Below are 18152 nucleotides of genomic sequence, written 5' to 3' on the forward strand. Positions count from 1 at the left end.
ATTAGTAATGGTTTAAACATTATTTCAATTTTATTTGAGTAGCTTCTCTGAATTTTAAAGTGTCTGATAGATGGATGTGCTATAATGAAATGCCTCACATTTCCCTAAGATGTGGTTCCATTTCCTACTAGTCCAATACTTACCAGAGTGAAAATATCAGAAATACTTTGACAGCATCTCTGTAAGACATGTATTCATTTTCTATGAAATGCATCACGATGCAAAAAGTGAATGGCTTCATTGCTCTTTCAATGGACATAAAAATCATCTCTACATGAGATATCTGCCTGATTGAGCTGCAGTTTGCTTTAATGTGTTAAGATTTGTTCAATGTGAATTAAGATTCACAGTTCACTAAACCATTACAATGCAGACAAAATGCCATTTCATATCAAAACCAAATAAACACCTCTGTCCTTCATGGACATTACAAACACAATTCCCTCTAATATCTAATAATAGAGATGTGAGAACTTTACTAAAAGAATATAAGGTTGACATGATACAGTAAGAACAGCACATTCACGTTCTTGTTACCCACATTCTTCCAATCATCAGGCAACTCATTCCTTTAGCAATGCCCTCAGCAACTGGAGGAGACTGATCGAAAATGCTGTTAATAGGTAAAATATAATTTCTGAATTATGTGTCCAATTTATGTGTACAAAACCACTCTGTTTCCCATTCTTAATTTTCATGGAGAAATGTATAACTTACTTAATTCAGCAACCCATGAACAATACAAAGAAAAACACCTGGACAACCTTCAGAGAGTTTTTCAGAGTGCATTGCTTGGGTAATATTTAAATGTTTCTGATTATGCTATATTATCACTTGCAAGAATTTTTATTTTTCTTTCAAATCTTAGAACCAAGGAAGGAAGGAAGGAAGGAAGAAAGATATTATTAGCGGTGAAGCTTTGGTCTCTAACCTAGGACTTAGCCTATATGGCTCTGATACAGTCTGACTCTGTGACCCTGGGCAAATTTTTTAACCTTTTTGAATCTTAACTTTTCAGTCATGGAGACAAGCTGTCATGCAGACAGGAGGAGTGGAGGCACTTTCTCTTCAAACATGGGTAAAAAGTTCAAGTAGGAATATAACTGGTATCCATCTCTCAGGTCTATAAGGTTTTTTTGCCCAATAATTACTTGCAATTTAGAAAGTCTGACTAAAACAACTTTTAGAACTGAGCAATATATTTTCAAAGAATTAGTACCGGAAATTTCATAATGTGTCAGTGCTTTCTCATCATGTCAAAATTTTTCTTGTCTTCTCCAGTTTTCAGAACTGCAATATCACCAATCTCTGGAATTACTAAAAATAAAGAGAATGCACTTTTATTGTTCCAAACATATTAACAAGTCTTCTCAGCTAGGGAAAAATAATTATAGGGAAGGATGCTCTAAGGCAATACATAAAAATTGAAAAGAACACTATAAAAAAATATAAAGTTTCTTATGTTCATAGAAGAAAAGTTTAAATACTTGCCTTGCTTTATTAATGCAAGTATGTTATTTAGTGGGCTGATACTATAATTTTGCTTCAAAGAAACCAACCCTACTAATTAAGCCATATAATGCATGACTGCTGAGTACTTATGTAGAGGAACACACTATGGTAACCTAAACCAGGGAATAATCATACCACTGTATCACAATATACAGAGAGTGTTTATTAGTGCTATACAGTCTTAAAATGCTAGCCTTTATATGGCTTGGGATCTATCTTACTTTTTTTCTTTTTAGTTTTAATTTTTTTTTACTTTTCTCCTCCCATTATTTGATTTCATCTCATGGGGTACAGAATTGCTGGCCCTAGCAGATACTTGGTACAAAGGCAGGAGGAGCTGCAGTGTAATACCTTCTTCAATTTGCCAGAAAACAAACATTAATGTGGTTGGAATGATTGGAAAACATCATTTTATTCTCAAATGCCTTGGGGAGTAGACAGCACAAAGTGGAATGATTAGCAGGTCATCAGGTAAACAGCTACTGTTACTACACTGGGTAACCACCAAATGGAATTTTACAGAATTGGCACTTCTTTTCAATATATACTTTTTTTTTTGTCTTTACTGAAAGCATGAATCACAATTAATTTTCAAGCTTCTGAAGATAGCCTCTTGATTTACAAAAGAGACAAAAAGTCACCCTCAACCAAATCAAAGAATCCAAGCAAACCAAAATACACCACCACAGAAATATCCTATTCTAGATGGCATTGGCAGACCAGATTTTTTAAAAGCACTTTCAGTGGTCTACTTTCTATATTTTGAAAACATATAACTAGTATCAATGTATCAGACTGAAAATCAGGTTTCCAAAATTATTCTTTACACAGACCATTTTCACATAGACAATCTCGATCACATATCCTTACCTAGAGGCCCTTACATGTCCCTGACATGCACTTGAAGAGAATTTTATGAGCATTTACAAATAAAACTCATGATGTAGACACAGGGATTGAATTCATTATATGCTATCAAAAGCAGACTGTGTCAATTCTTTGCCTATATAAGTAGGCAAGTCTTTAAGAAAAGACTGGATGTGGCACTAAATGCCATGGTCTAGTTGACAAGGTGGTGTTATGTCATACATTGGACTTCATGATCTCAAAGGTCCTTTCCAACCTAGATGATTCTGTGATTCTATCTCCACAAGCACTCAAATTAAAAACAAACAAACAAACAAAACCCCCAAAAACTTGCCAGATTTTGAAATAAATGGGGTTTTGAGAGGAAACCTTCCACCATCACACTTTTTTGTCAACTGATTAGTTTTGATCAGCTCTAGTACCGAACAATAATGCTTGAAGTACTTTTTTTCTTCCTGCAGTTGATCATGCAGAAATAGCCTGCAAGCATACCTTAAAGAATTTAGTGCTTTGAGAAAAGAAAAGGAGCATAGTTCTGGCAAAGAGTTTTTTAACATCACTTTGCTTGTGCCTGGAGAATCTCCTCAGTTCTGCCCAAGGACCATGACTAGTTTATTAGCTTAGTTGCATTTCTTGATGAAATTTTTAATACCCATAACCCTTGCTCCCTCCAAAATCCATTTCTTTTAGCCACAATTACTGAAGTTAGAGCTGGCTTGCCCCAAGCCCAGTGCTCCATAGCTACTGTATTTCCCTCCAATCTGTGTCAGGTGCCTTTCAATTCCGATGGCCCTCAGATTCTCCCTCACTTCACAGCTCATAGTAGACAGAAGGAACACAAGGGGTTGAGCATAGTTGCCATTTGATTTTAAAGGAATTTAACATAGATATTTTTTTTTAATTTTAAAACTATATAATTTCATAAATCTCAGTGTTTCATGAAAAATATTCACCATGGCATGTTTTTGTTTATTGTATTGGTTAAAGATGAGTTTAACAAAACAAGAGCTGTTGTCCCCAAACTCCTTCATGATGATCTGTAAAAGAAAAGGTACTGGGCTGGACCTTTAGCTGATTTAGTTCAGCCCAGTAACTTTAGTACAGTTATGCTAACAAGTTATTATTTCTTAAGAGGGTGACCTGTCACAGTTTTTATCTTTAATATTTAATTGTTTTAAAACTAGAAATTAGCCAATCACAAAAGCCCCAGTTCAATATGAAGAAAAAAATGCTGATAGGCTTGTTTTAGTTCTAATCCTACCCCATTATTTTTAAATGGCTTCATCTATTTCCTATTTCTTTATCAGAGAAAAAGGTGCTGTATGCATGAAACTGAAAAATGAATGCTTCTAAATTCCATCCTGCACAACCCTTCCTACAAATTAATACCGACACACAGATAATATATTCTTTTTATTCCCACACTGCTCACAGACCAAGATGTCAGTTGCACTAAGGGCTATACAAATCTACAAGAAAAAAAATGCGGTCTCAATCCCAAAGAATTCACAGTCAAACTATACGATAAAGGAGAGCAGAATATTGGCAGAATATAGAACAGAACATCCTAAAACTAATAAGGAACACAGATCAGCATGATAGTCAGCAGCCATAGTACACCTCCAAACAGGGGCTCTTTGAGGAAATTTTGCCAAAAAAGATTTTTGACAAGGGAACTGAAAGAAGAAAGCGGGGCAATTTTGCATCTATTTCCTGAGATTTCCATCCAAGCAAAAGCAACTCCAAGATGGTCAGCACAAAGGCATTGGCTTCATCAGTGACCTCTCAAAGAGTAGCATAAAACAGAGCTGAAATATCCTGTGCATTTTAGCTTCTAAACAATGGTTCAGCAAAGTGAAGCACTTGAAATTTTGGGAAAAGTTGCCCTCACCTCAGCAACCTTCATTGACTCTGACAGAGGAATAGACAAAATTGGCTGGAATTACAGGGATCAAATTTATTTACTTGTCTCAAAAAAAAAGAGACACTATAACTAAACTGTTCCAGACACATTTTTCAACCTGTTTTTAGGGAAAAAAAGCTGTTAATAAGTGTAGTACATTCTACCCTGAAACACTTCAAAATCCTAAACACCAGGACACTACTTTAAGATGGTTTCCCTCTATAATGGCACATATCTTATTTACCAGCTCCTCTTCACAAAGAGTCAGATCTTTTCATGCTAATGATTTTGAATTTTCAGCACTACATAAACAAAAGAAAACACACTGGCCCTTTAAACACGGTTCCAGACAGGTAGCAAAACCACATACACAAAATGTGTGAAAGTCTGAATTCAGAACAGGCAGAAAACAGACTGTATTTTATACTGAGATTTCCAGCAGCAGGGGAAGAGCGCTCACTGCCAAGTCTGTGCTGTTGCTTAGAATGAAGAGTAAATAATTAAATTGAAAATTCTGCAGAGAGACCTAGTGATCTGGCAGGAACAAAAACAAGCACGAAGAAGAAGTTTAAGCTTGACAAGTGCTACAGTGCATTTAGTCAGGGGGAAAAAAACCAAACCAAAGCCAAAAATACTTCTTACTAAAGAAATAAAGGTGAAGATGTTCAAAATGAGAGGAATTGGGGTTTCATATGGACTGAACATATTGGGATTTATTTTATAATATTTAAAGAATTGAGTAGATAGAAAGCTCTTGAGACTTTATGGGGAAGAATGGAGAATTTGCAAATGGGAAACCTTGTGCTTACATTCTGAAAAGGGAGGGACTGAAGAAGCCAGGGAATTATCAATCATTCATTTTGACTTGGATTCCAATAAAAATCCTGAAAGAAATAAACAAACACATTTCAAAAACACAGAGAAAAGAAACAAGACAACACCCAAAAGGGATCTCTCATCAATGAGCTGTCACATTTCCTTCAGTGAGAGGGTAACAGGCAATGTGGATAAGAGACAAGCAGCCAGGTGTCATTTATCTTAACATTAGAAAGATTTTTGACACCATCTCAAATTACACTCTCTGTCATAAGCAACCTAGTAAAACAGATTTAGCTCCTAAGGGCTAGGTGCAAATTATATCAGAAAGCCACAGAAAGATAAAATTTGTTGTTGATTTACTCTCAGAAGGGAAGGGATGGCACAGGGTGTGGCTTGGAAAGGTCTGTTGTTAGTCTGCTGTTATTCAATATTTGTAATAACCATTCATTCAGTTTGGATGATAAAATAGAGTATACAATGATCAGATTTGGGCAGTAACACTGGAAAAGGCTGAAGCTATGCTGAAGGTCAGAATTCATATTTCAAATGATATTGCAGAATCTGAAAAAATGAAGCATACAGTTTAACAGGGACAACTAGCAGTACATTATGGGTGAGGAAGGACAGAGGTAGCAGCTCTTCAAAAGAAAAAGAGATCTCGGGGCTCTAGTAGGTTGTGATATATTGAACCAGTGTCATACTGTTGCAAAAGGGGAAAATGCCAGATAAATGCAGATAGATACAATAATCTTTCCCCTCTGCTCTCTACTCATGGCTACATGAGATTATGTTTCTCCTGTACTCTGCATTAGTGAGACTGCAGTCAGAACATTTTCTGAAGGTTAGATCGTTGTGTTTCCCTTTGAAGGAGAATCAGATGGGGAGTCCAGAGGAAATCAGCAAAGATCAGAAGCATGTTTAGAAAACATGATCTATGTGACTAAATTGAACAAACTCCTGTTATATAGCCTGAAGAAATTACATAGCCTAGGAGGTAAAACAAAAGTCTTCAAATACATGAAAAGGATTCAATGTACACTGAATAAGATAAGATATAGGCTTAAATTATAGCAATAAGGAGTAAAATTAGGTATTTATAAGACACTTCAGAGAGATAAGAGTAGCTAAAAAATGAAAGATAATGCCTTCAGAAGCTGCAAAATCTTCACCCTTGGAACAACATAAGTGTAGAAGATGTTCACTTTATCCAAGGGCTAGAGAGTCTCTTGAGATCCCTTTAGCTGTCTTCTGTAATGCAAAGGCAGATTTCAGGTACCAAATATTTTGAGAAGAAATAAAAAGACTATAACTAGGCCAGATAAATAGAAAAATATCAATGTACTCTCATGACAACTAAATTCTTTAGGCAGTCTTTTGCAATTTCACAGAATACCTATTTAGGAAAAAAATATTTACAAGAATAAATTAAATAAGAAATGGTAGTGATCCTACTTTTCCTATCTCTTGTATAATTAATGATGCATTTTAAATATTGTAGGGTAAATTGCTTTTGTTTATGGGAAAATGCTTCTCTAAGTGTTAGGGAAAGAAGGTCTTAGTAAAAGAAATCACCACTGCTGCAATAATAAACTGTTTTCCATATAAGGGAACTTAAATCAATTTGGGAATTATTAAGCACCTAGCATGTAAAAAAAGAAGTCCAAATTGGAGTCCTATATGTGAATGGAAAACTCTCCAAGGATTGCTAGAAAAGTTGTCCTTACCCACTAAAGTGATGCACAACCTGAAGCAAAAGAATATCCTAAATAAGTAACCATGTTTCCAACTCAAAAAATCTTTCATAGCTTTCTTCTAGAGCTCTTGCTAAAGACATAGACAGTCTTGTATTCACTCACAAAACTTCGAGTATAGGAGCCAGTTGCTTGTGTGCCTTCCAGCATTTGCTCAAGGGATACAGGACGTTGCCTTTGAGGGATTATCAGCAGATCAAACCCACCAAACAAATGAAAGCCAGAAAACTTTAGAAGTCACAGCACCATCTCTAAAGCACTTATGCAAATGAATCTTTACAGCTCACCTGCTCCAACCAGCCCAGAGTGCTGGAGATTGTCCAGCCTCCCAGGGCAGCCCAGTACTTAATTATCCTCATCCTTAGAATCTTCCAGCATGTCTGCATTAGATATCTCTCGCTGTAATTCAAATCCACTACTACTCCTAATAGCCAAATTAACCATGCCTAACAGTTTGTTCTTTTCCTGAATAATCCTTTCTGTATTGGAAGAGATTAACATAACCCCCCTCTGTGCAGTTTTCTTCAGACTAAACAACCCTAGTTTGCTCAATCTTTCCCTAAAGGCACACTTCTAGATTGCTGATCATTATAATTGCTTGCAGCTGGACTGTCTCCAGCTACTTTACCAAGTGAAGTCACAGTTCTGCTAAGGAGCTCACAGCATTGAGGAAAAGAACAGATGAATTACATCACAAGTCCAGGAGTTCCTTGCTACAATGGCCTCTGGTGATGCAAATCAGTTAACCATTCCAAAGCTATTGCTTAGCTTTATGCCTAAGTTTTCCATAACAGGGAGGTTCACTTCAGTTCTTGCAGTTATCAGAAAGAACACTGCAATCCTCCTTCTCTGACCCAGTCATTTCAAGCATATTTTATTGACATATTCAACACTAAATCTGTTTATTGCAAGCTGAAGTTACAATTAAATTAACTATGTATTCTTCATTCCCTGCCTTAAGATGTATTTACATCACCACTAAGACTAGTGATACCATTTTGGGTATTTGGGAAATAATTAATTCCCTATCTTTAAATAATTTAAAAAAATAAAGTGTTTGGGGATTTATCAGGATGAAAAGTCCTGGATAAATATTAGATGACTATGCTAAAGTAATTAAAATAATACTAGTGCAAGATGAAGAGAATTGCAGCAAATCAAACAGAAAAAAATAATCATACAGTAATGTTCTGTTAACTGCTGGTTATTCTCTTTCATCATATAATAGCCTTTGAAGGCCTCTTTTGTTTTCCATTTAATGATTTTTAATTTAGTGGTAGACTTCCATTATTTAACACAAATGAACAATAATTAAAGGAATTTAATCATTTAATCTACAGTTTTTTGCTTTTAAGGACTTTTAAACAAATTGCTTCAAGGTTCAAAGGTCCATTTTCAACTTACAAGACATATATAAATTTCAGGGTGGGAGGCAAAGAGAAAGATGGAAGAGGCTGGGGAAGAAGCATGCTACCTTTCAGACTGGCACTTCATGAAACAATTCACTGCAGACTTGCTGAAACTAACTGCTATGCCCAGTATCTGTTTGTCTGTGCTAAAACTCACATTAGCTTGTACCAGGGGAGCAGCTAACCCTGCTATGAGGTCCCATATATGAAGGCAGAATTCTCTGGAAATGCATATAAAAGTTCCTGAATTTGTATTGTTCTACCAGTGCACATTTTTTTACTGTGAAATAGAAAAGAGTATTTTAAAACACAAGTGCTATGCTTGTCATTCCTTTCCAGTTTATTGAAAAAATAGGAATACTCCTGGTCCTGTTAGCTATGGCTATTCAAAGAACAATTCATTCTAATCATAGCACTTTTACAAAGGATTAACACAAAAAGCTATAAAGTATCTACCACCCATTCAAGAATCCTGTGACAAATTCACAGACAAACATACAACTGCAGCTCCATGGTTCTTTTGAGAAACCTGACTTTCACTCACCCTGACAAGGTGAGAAAAAAATCACTATTCATCCTAACTCTCAAGCAGAGACTGTTTCACTGGCAATTTGCTATCATTCTAATGAAGAAAAAATGGTTACCAAATTTCAGGATATTTTCTCAGCAGCTATCTTTTATCCATTTTCTTTTTTATTTGTTTGCTTTTCCCTAGAGAATCAGTCAAGAAGTCTATCTCATTGAGGGGGGAAAAAGACTATTCAGACCAAAAAAGTAAAAAATTTCAGAAGGAAGACAAATTGTCATTCTTCTTGTGTTCTTCTAAGGTCATTGGCTCTTGAATCCAGATTCTGTTTTGATTTTCAGTCATGTCTGAAATTGCATCTGTCTACTATGGGCACTTAAAATCATTTAATGCTTTTTTAACATCTGTATTCAGCCTATTTCCTCTCCATTACAAAGCTTTTTATATGAGTACAATCTATAACCTTTTGTCTTGGGGTGACTTTATCATGTGTATCCCCTATCACTGCTCTATGCCCAGAAATTAATTTTATGCGCCTTTAAACTGAGCCTGAGAGGGGGAGAGGAAAAAAATCCGAGCAAGCTTTTCAAGCAGTTTGGCTACGGGCAACTGGAGCTGCTTCCTTTTTGGTAGAACTTCCTTTCTGGGACTTGCGCTCCTTCAATTCACGCACTCGTGCTGCCAGGGCAGAAGTGGGAAAATTTCTTTTTTCCTGAAGCTAGTGGGGGAAGGCTGGTTGTATCCTGCCTTCTATCAGAGGATATTTTTCCTCCAAATTTGTCCAAACTGGCACACCTTTCAAAATCATAAAATCTCAATTTTATTCCACATTTCTTGAATTTTTTTTCTTGTCTCTACTTTGCATCTGCTGTAGCCTACTGTTGACTTATCTCTTTAGTCTAGCACTGGTCCTTAGCAGATACAATTTTCATATTGAACTAAGACAATAACAGTAAAGCAGAACAAATCCTGAGTCATACTATTTGGCCAGTGCTACGATCAGGACTAGCTTTGTGAAATCTAACTAGTATAAAACCATAATAGTCTCTTCTATTTTCAGCCTTGTATAGAATAAAGGAAGACAGCAGTATAATTTTGAGAAGAATAGAAGAACATAAAACATTTTTGCTTGTCTCACTGGGTTTTACTTTTAACCCAGCATCAACAATTTTCAGTCAGATAACATGGGTAGAGTGAAAGTTTGAACTCTACTGCCCTATTGCATGCAGGCAGAAGAACACCCTGCAGGCCATATGATTGTCATATTTTGTTTATAATCATATACAGCACTAAGTGCTTCTGTTGTGTATTTCACTGTATTGTGTTCTTTTGTTACAGACAGGCCTTAGGTTCAGCATTTTAAAAACATCTATCAATTATATAATAGCTACCACAGGAAAAAAAGAGGTTTTCTGACTTCTTTAATGAAATATCGTGGCCTACAGCAAAGCTTGAATCTTATTTAATGCAGTTACAGAAAACATCAGAAGTTTTTTGAGCCATTTTCTTTTACCATGTCACAAGAAAGGGAACTAATGCATTTTGAATCTGTAACTTCCAAAAACAATTGACTAATTTCAGTGTTGATGGCTTCCTTCAGTATTAGATACAAGACATGAGTCCTAGAAAAGAAAAGAAATCAAATACTGATTCAAATCTCTTTGTGATCTGGCTGCCTGCAGGGAAGCTCACTGTCAGTGTGAGGTTCCCAATTTTTACTAGTTCACCAATCACTGTGCTTAAGGCTGATGATGGTTATGGCTGTCTCTCTGATAGTTCATCACATCAGTGTAATTTTAATTTATGGTTTTCATAATAAATCAAGATCATTATGGAAAAATGGATGCCCCTGAGTCATTTATATCCTCAGTGCATATACTCTATAATTCTGAGACCTTATGCATCTTATTATTTCTAAGAGAATAGTAGAAATCTGTTATTATAAAATCTCTCTTTTCTTTTAACAGACCTCTTGTGCTCTGGTGAAAAAAACACAAAACCAAAGACAAAACACATAAAAACCCCAAACCAAACAGCAAAACAAATACAAGTGAATTCTGTCTTTAAAATTCACAGGTTTTGCTTGAAACACAGAATCACAGAAAGGCCTGTGTTGGAAGCAACCTGAAAGATCATCTGGTTCCAACCCCTCTCCTGTGGGCAGGGACACCTTTCACTAGACCACGTTGCTCAGACCCCATCCAACCTGGCCTTGAACAGCTGCAGGGAAACATGCAGGGTTTTTATATGCTTTGGATTTCTTAAGGAGTAGTATCACATAAGTGGATACCCACTCGAGCATTTTAACTGCATCAGCTAAATATGTGATTTTGAAATCACCAATAATTGTGTCTGCCTGAAGACTCATCAATCAAAATCATTAACTTGGAAAATATGGATTTGTATCTACAAATTTTTTCATATTGGGATTTTTAAACACAAATTTTGGTAGACCAAAACAACATATAAGCTTGAAATGCAATCTGAGAATGTTTCAAACTGTATTTAAAATATGGGTCTTTTTTAAAAAGTCAAATATTAGATTTTAAAATTCTTTAATATTTCAGCTTTTCTTTTTCCAAATGGTATTTAGCTTTAAAAATAGAGCATTTTTAAGAGGAGAAAAAAAGATGTTCAGAAATGAACCAGAACAAACTGAATGGGTTTCTAAGGAAAGGAACTCAGAAACTTGTTGTTAAAACTTTAGGACTGTGACTATTTCCGTCTACTGCCACTGACAAAAGCCACCAGTTGACATCTCAGTCGAACCCTTATAACAACACATGCAGTACAGAACACAGTTTCTAAGGGGGAATTCATTATTAATCATAAAAAGAAGTTGATTTCAAATCATAAACACCAGGAAAAGCAAGCTTGTTTCTGACAACTTTCCTTGTACAGAGATTACATGGTTGAGAGCTCAAATTTGCTAAACCCACACATTTGTAGAGAACTTTTACATGTGACCTGGTATGCAAAATACTGTTGCAATATGAATAAAACATAACTTTTGCAGAAACAGCTACCTTTGCCTGGATTTTTATTCATTATAAAAAACAGAATGTTTTTTGGAAGAATGCATTTTAACAATCAGACTTCCCTGAAAATTAAGTTATCTTCTTCCACTGATGAAGAAAAGAAAATTAAGAAAGTAAACAACAGAAAACACTGACAGTTAATGTATCATCAACAATCAGAAGTTCTAAGGCAATTATTTTTTCCTTTAAAATGACACTAAAAGTTTTAAAGGTCTGGTTGTTTCCAGTACATTAAGATCACTTAAAGTTAGAAAGCCTTGGAGAGTAAAAGGACTTTACTAAAAGAGGTGTAAATTTACATGGTCAGAATCATCAGACGATCAGGTTCTTTGAGACTATTGTTTGACATTTCTAAATATTTGCTTTCAGTTTCCTTGTGTCTGTCAAAGACTGAGATACCTTATTCAAACTCAAGAATCATGAAAAATTTAAATTTGGAAGATCATTATTGTTTCTTAATTTAACTTCTCTACTGTATCAACATTGTCGTGCATGTGTTTGTTTTGTAAGAATAACAAGAGTAGGACTGATCAGTAGTCATGAAGTGCCTATATCTGGAAGCTATGGTTGCTTCAGAGGAAATCTAAAAGGTCAGTCAGCCTAAAGGAGAGCATTAAAGTTCCCGAAGTCTCCATGAAAAAACCAGCATCAGAGGGGTCTCTGCAGCTGGGGAAGCCTGCTGAGAAAGAGCACCTCAGGGAGCGTGATACAGAGTCTTTATGCAACCAGGGTCAGCACTTTCTGCCCAAAGGGAAAAAAAACAGCACTGCAACAAGAAAGGGACAAGTCTGAAGCTTGACCACAAGGACCTTGCAGAGTCTGTGAAATTTTGAGGAGCCAGAGACATCAGGAGAGCAATCATGAATCCTGAGGGTGGTGACCAGAGACAGACTAGAGCTGGCTACCAGGTGTGAAGCCACAGCCCAGACAACTGACCTGCAGCCAAAGCCTGATATAAACTAGCAAAGGAAGAGGAAAATGGAAAAGGAGGGGGAATGAGGAGATCAGAAGTAGAAAAGGAAATATTTAGGTTAAGTTATTTGGATGGAATATATGTTCTAATTTGTCATACATTAATTGTTCCAAGGGTTGAACTGTACTAAAAACCTGATGCTTTCATGATTTATTTTTCTGACACAGAAAATAAATGGATGAATAAAAACTATAAATGTTCTGAAGTACAATACCAGCTGTATAGATGAACACAGTCATAAATACCTCATAGCTACAACATGTTACCACACAATTTGAGGAAGAAATATCTGTAAAAACCAGCGTAGAAGTATCTATAGAGGATATCTAGTTTACAAACATTCACTAAAAATAATAGTTACATGTGTCTTCATTAAAAGGAAACTGTAAGAGAAGGGATACAGAGGGAAAAAGTATTATATTTTAAAAGCATCTCCTTTAAAGAGCAGCAGGGTAAAAATTGCTCTGCCATCTTAATACTGCTTCACTTTCAATAAATATAGATGTTTTCACAGAAACTAATGAAAACATCCACTGTGTTCCCTATGATTCATTGGCAATCAAAAGCACTACCTAATTTGCAATATGATGATCTGGAGTATTGACAATCATTCAAAAAGATTACTTGGTTTTAACATATTTTGTCTAGTGAGAGGAGGCAACAGCTTTGCCACAGCAGACCATCATCTGTCATAACTGCCATCAACACCTGGCAAGAGTTTAGTGAATGTAGAAACAGGGGGACTGAGTCCTGTGTGCCTGCGTGCACCCTGGTCCGTGTGAGCAGGGGTCTGCAGCAGAGCACGGGGCAGTGGGGCGAGAGCAGGACCCTAACACAAGGCTGGGAGCAGAAGCATCATCCCCTGCAGGGCACTGTGCCAGCCCATTCACGCCTCCACAGCTCCACATACTAGATAGAGCTTGCCTGAGAGTCTGAACAACCAGTTGGATCTACCACGTGAGCTCATGGAGGTGAAAAAAGAGAAACAAACACTCTTAACACACCCTTAACTAATGAGAGTTAATGAGGGGCATTTTAGATAAATCCTTTCCTGTTCGGTTTGTGCTCAATGTGGTTACCATGGTGTGGTTTCAGTAATATGAGTAGCCATCAATCCAGTCATATTTCAGAGTTCCCCTGAGTACATATACATGAGGCAGAAATAATGGGACTGAAAGCTACCAGCTTAATGAAAAATTTAGCACTTTAGGGGGAGATAAAAAAAGGCAGATCAAAATGGAACTAAAATTGAAGCAAAGTTTTAGGTAGCTTTTAGATATTACTATGCAACTGCTATGTTAGTACTACCAGTTGTGCAAAATGTGTATATCAGTTTTGAGTTCATTTAATAAACACTAACTTTGCAGAAAAATGTAACAATTATGAAAATCTGGAATGTATTCCATAATAGTTATGGTAAGGGTCTAACTGTAGTGTTTTCCAGAAATTAATGTTCAATATTAATCTTAAATTGTTTAACCAGTTTTTTCCTTTCAACCCTTTCAACAGACAGATATCAGGCTAGTGAAGGGAAATAACACTGCCACACCATCTGCAACACACATCTTCTGTTGGTAGGATTTTTTTCTATTTGGGCAGAAGAATTAAATGCATTCCTGACAAGTAGTTACAGATATTAAATGGTGGATATGCTAAAGTGGTTTAACAGCTGTGGCTGAAAATGGGGAGCTATCATATATGTTATTGTGGATAGCACTGAGATAATTATTGCAAAATAGTCTGAACAGGAGAATAATTTGTAAATATTTTCCTACACTGTCTTTGTTACTCTTCATTAGGAACATCTCACATGGAAAACCAGAGATATTTGAAACCTGCTTTTTCTGATTTGATTGAATTCACTGCATAAACTCCCATTGGTGGATCTAGTCATCAATTCACACTGTTGTCCTTCTCATCAGCCTTTAGCAAAACAACATTGGTATTTCACATTTGCAGAGGTACCCAAATGGCTAACACAACTCGACTAAGACCTGTAAATACTGTATAGCTAATAAGGAAAGTGATTATCTTAATTTTTCTTTTTCTCTCTTTGCATAAAGACATCTTTTGCCAGAAAGAAGTGCCTTGGATCCAAAAAATTTCTCAAGTCAAAACCTGATGCCTATCTGTCATATAAATATTATGTAATATATCCTCTGAATTTAATTGGGACGGCGATTTTCCACCCAAATATAATTCCATGCATAGGTGGAATTTAACTATCCCAAAACTTGCAAAAAACATTAAGACAGAAATTAGAAACACCATCTAAGGATGGGTAAATTGCGTCTTTTTATTCCTTCTGCTATGAAGTAATAAAGGACAGTACAAACCCTAGTTATTCATATAGAAAAATACCAAAGTCTCCCTCTATATTCAAGGAACATTTTTATTGCAGTAGTTCATCATCCCAATGTTTTAACTAAATCAGAAGTGGTTAGAATCCAAACTTGTCCTTTATTAAATACATTTCCATCATCTTATATTGTTTGGAATACCTGGGCAATTTACACGTCCCTATCATTTTGTCTGACACCTTTTATTCAAGGAAGAATTATTATTTCCCTGCCTAACTTAATAATCACTCTGAGGAATAACAGATATTAAATGATTCAAAAATATCATCTGAAGGAGCAGATAATTACACAACCCATCTGACTTGAAAATATAAAGAATTTGGTTCGGGCTATTGTGCTATCTTTTACTGACTTCTCAAGAACAGAGATGATAGCACAAGAAGAAAGAAGGCACAAGAAAGGAAGAGCTTTATTTTGCCAACTGACAGAGAATAAATAATCAGTCTTTTTTAAGTGTTTAAATTAATTTAATATTCAAATGAGTATTCTCCAATATCAGTATTATAATCAAATTGGTAGAATCATAGAATCATTTAGTTTGAAAAGACATTTAAGATCACCGAGTCTAGCCATTAGCCTAACATGGCCAAGTCTACCATTAAACCATGTCCCTAAAGGCCACATCTACATATCTTTTAAATACCCCCAGGGATGGTGACCACTTCCCTGGGCAACCTGCTCCAATGCTTGTTCACCCTTTTAGTGAAGAAATTTTTCCTGTTGTCTGATCTAAACCTCCCCTGGTGCAACTTCAGGTAATTTCCCCTGTCCCATCACATCTTTCTTTCAGGTGGTTGTAGAGAGCAATAAGTTCTCCTCTGAGGCTCCTTTTCTACCCAACAGAATAACCAACCCCAGATCCCTCAGCCACTCCTCACAAGAACTGTACTCCAGACCCTTCACCAGCTTCGTTGCCCTTTTCTGGACATGCCCCAGCACTTCAAAATCTTGTCGTATTCAAGGGAACCTTACCGCTCGCTACAAAGACCTGAAAGAACATTGTAGACAGGTAGACGTCAGTCTTTTCTCACAGGTAACAAGTGATAGAACAGGAGGAAATGGTCTCAAGTTGTGCCAGGGCAGGTTTAGATTGTATAATAGAAAAAAAATTCTTCCACTGAAAGGACAGTCAAGCAATGGGATAGGCTGCCCAGGGAAGTGATGGAATCACCACCTCTGAAGGTATTTAAAAGACTTGTAGATGTGGCCTTAGGGACATAATTTAGTGGTGGTCCTGGCAGATTAATGGTTGGACTCACTGACTTTAGAGGTTTATGCCAACCTTAAAGATTCTATGATTCTATCAGCTGCAGCCTCTCCAGTGCCCAATACAGAGAGACAATCACTACCCTGGTCCATCTGGCCTCACTATTTCTGATACAGACAAGATGCCATTGGCCTCCTTGGCCACCTGGGCAAGTGCTGGCTCCTAATCATCTGAGTGTCAACCAACATTCCCAGGACCTTTTCCACTGGGCAGTTTTCCAGCCACTTTGCCCCCAGCCTGTAGCACTGCCTGGGGTTGTTGCTACCCAAGTGCAGGACTCATCACTTCAACTTGTTGAACCTCATTCAATTGTCCTTGGCAATCAATCCAGCCTGTCCAAAGCCCTCTGTAGAGCTTTCCTACTCTCCAGCAGATCCACACTCCTGCTCAGCTTGGGTCTCATCTACAAACTGACCGAGGGTGCACTTGATCACCTTGCCAAGATCATTGATAAAGACATTAAATAGGCCTGGCCCCAGTACTGAACCCTGGGCAACACCACTTGTGACCAGCTGCCAGCTGGATGTGACTCCATTCACTGTCATCTCTGGATTGCTTGGCCATCCAGCCAGTTTTTTACCCAGTGAACAGTGTGCCCATCCAAGCCATGGGTAGCCAGTTTCAGCAGGAGAATACTGAGGGAAATAGTGTACTTACATTTAGATGAAGCTGATTACTCCACTGACCAATTACTTTGTATTCTGTACTCTTGTTGGTAATTTGATACTGAAAAATATCATAACGTCCAGGAGCATCTCCATTTTCATTGAAGACAACAGGTGTTCCAGCACTCCCTGAAAAAATATTAAAAGCAGTAAGTACCTTTAAAGCAATTAAAAAATACATATTAAAGAAAAAATACTAATTAGAGACTGAAGAGGTTCTTCATAGTGCAACTCTAGTATGACAATAAATTCAAAAACCTCCCAAAGACAAAATGTATTCCATTATCATCATCACAAAATCTACCCTATCTGTGATTCTATGAAAATAATTTTAAAATATAATCCTTTGCAGTCTTTTTCTCTGGCTGTTTGGTTGTTTGGTTGGGGGTGTTTTGTGTGTGTATTATAGAACTTTAGGAAATTCTAGGATAAAACAGAAGTGAAGAAATTACTTTTAAAATTAAGAAAGACATACTTTCACTTTAGGATGTGTATACTTGGTAGTAGGCAAAAAAAAGTAGCAATCTTGTAATGAACTACATTAAAAATTTTCCTGTTAAGTACAAAAATATTATTAATATCATCAACTTAGGAACCAATACTCATAAAAGACCTTGCAATGCAAATGTTTAAATTGTGTCACAGTTAATATGCTAAGTTTCTGGCACTGACCACCTATGCAAAAGTATTTTATCAAAATAAATTAAGGGCATCAGCTGTGCTTGTTGCACTCTCCTCTATACATGACACTGCCTGACAGAAAAGGCCATTGCTGAAGCTGTCAAAAGTTATAAATCGACACTCTGTTCTTACTTCAATCAACAAAATGTTCAAAGATTGAAAACTACACATCTACCTTGGCAACCAGACCAGCCAAATTAGAACACATTTTTATGAATTCCCTCAAGGTGACATCAAAGACCTGCACTCCTACAGAGACTTTTCAAAACTACACCCCTTCCCCAAATTTTTGCATATAGGTGAGTCATATTTATAGCTGAGGTCCATTGAAGAAAAATTCACATATGCTAATGTTCTATTTCAGTGTCTGGAGATGAAATT

At 36.5% G+C, this 18152-nt stretch overlaps 1 protein-coding gene across 1 annotated transcript in view; it reads right to left on the reverse strand.

Annotated features, from left to right (window-relative positions):
- Positions 1–18152, reverse strand: part of GRM8 (glutamate metabotropic receptor 8) — a gene marked incomplete at both ends in the record, with an annotated part of 315726 nt that overhangs the window by 50897 nt on the left and 246677 nt on the right. The window contains one exon of the mRNA XM_082280316.1: positions 17083–17219. Within this exon, the coding sequence (XP_082136442.1) occupies positions 17083–17219 (137 nt within the window). The remainder of the gene's footprint in view (positions 1–17082; positions 17220–18152) is intronic.

The sequence above is a fragment of the Coloeus monedula genome (genome assembly GCF_965178545.1).
Source record: "Coloeus monedula genome assembly, chromosome: 4".
NCBI classification, from domain to species: domain Eukaryota; kingdom Metazoa; phylum Chordata; class Aves; order Passeriformes; family Corvidae; genus Coloeus; species Coloeus monedula.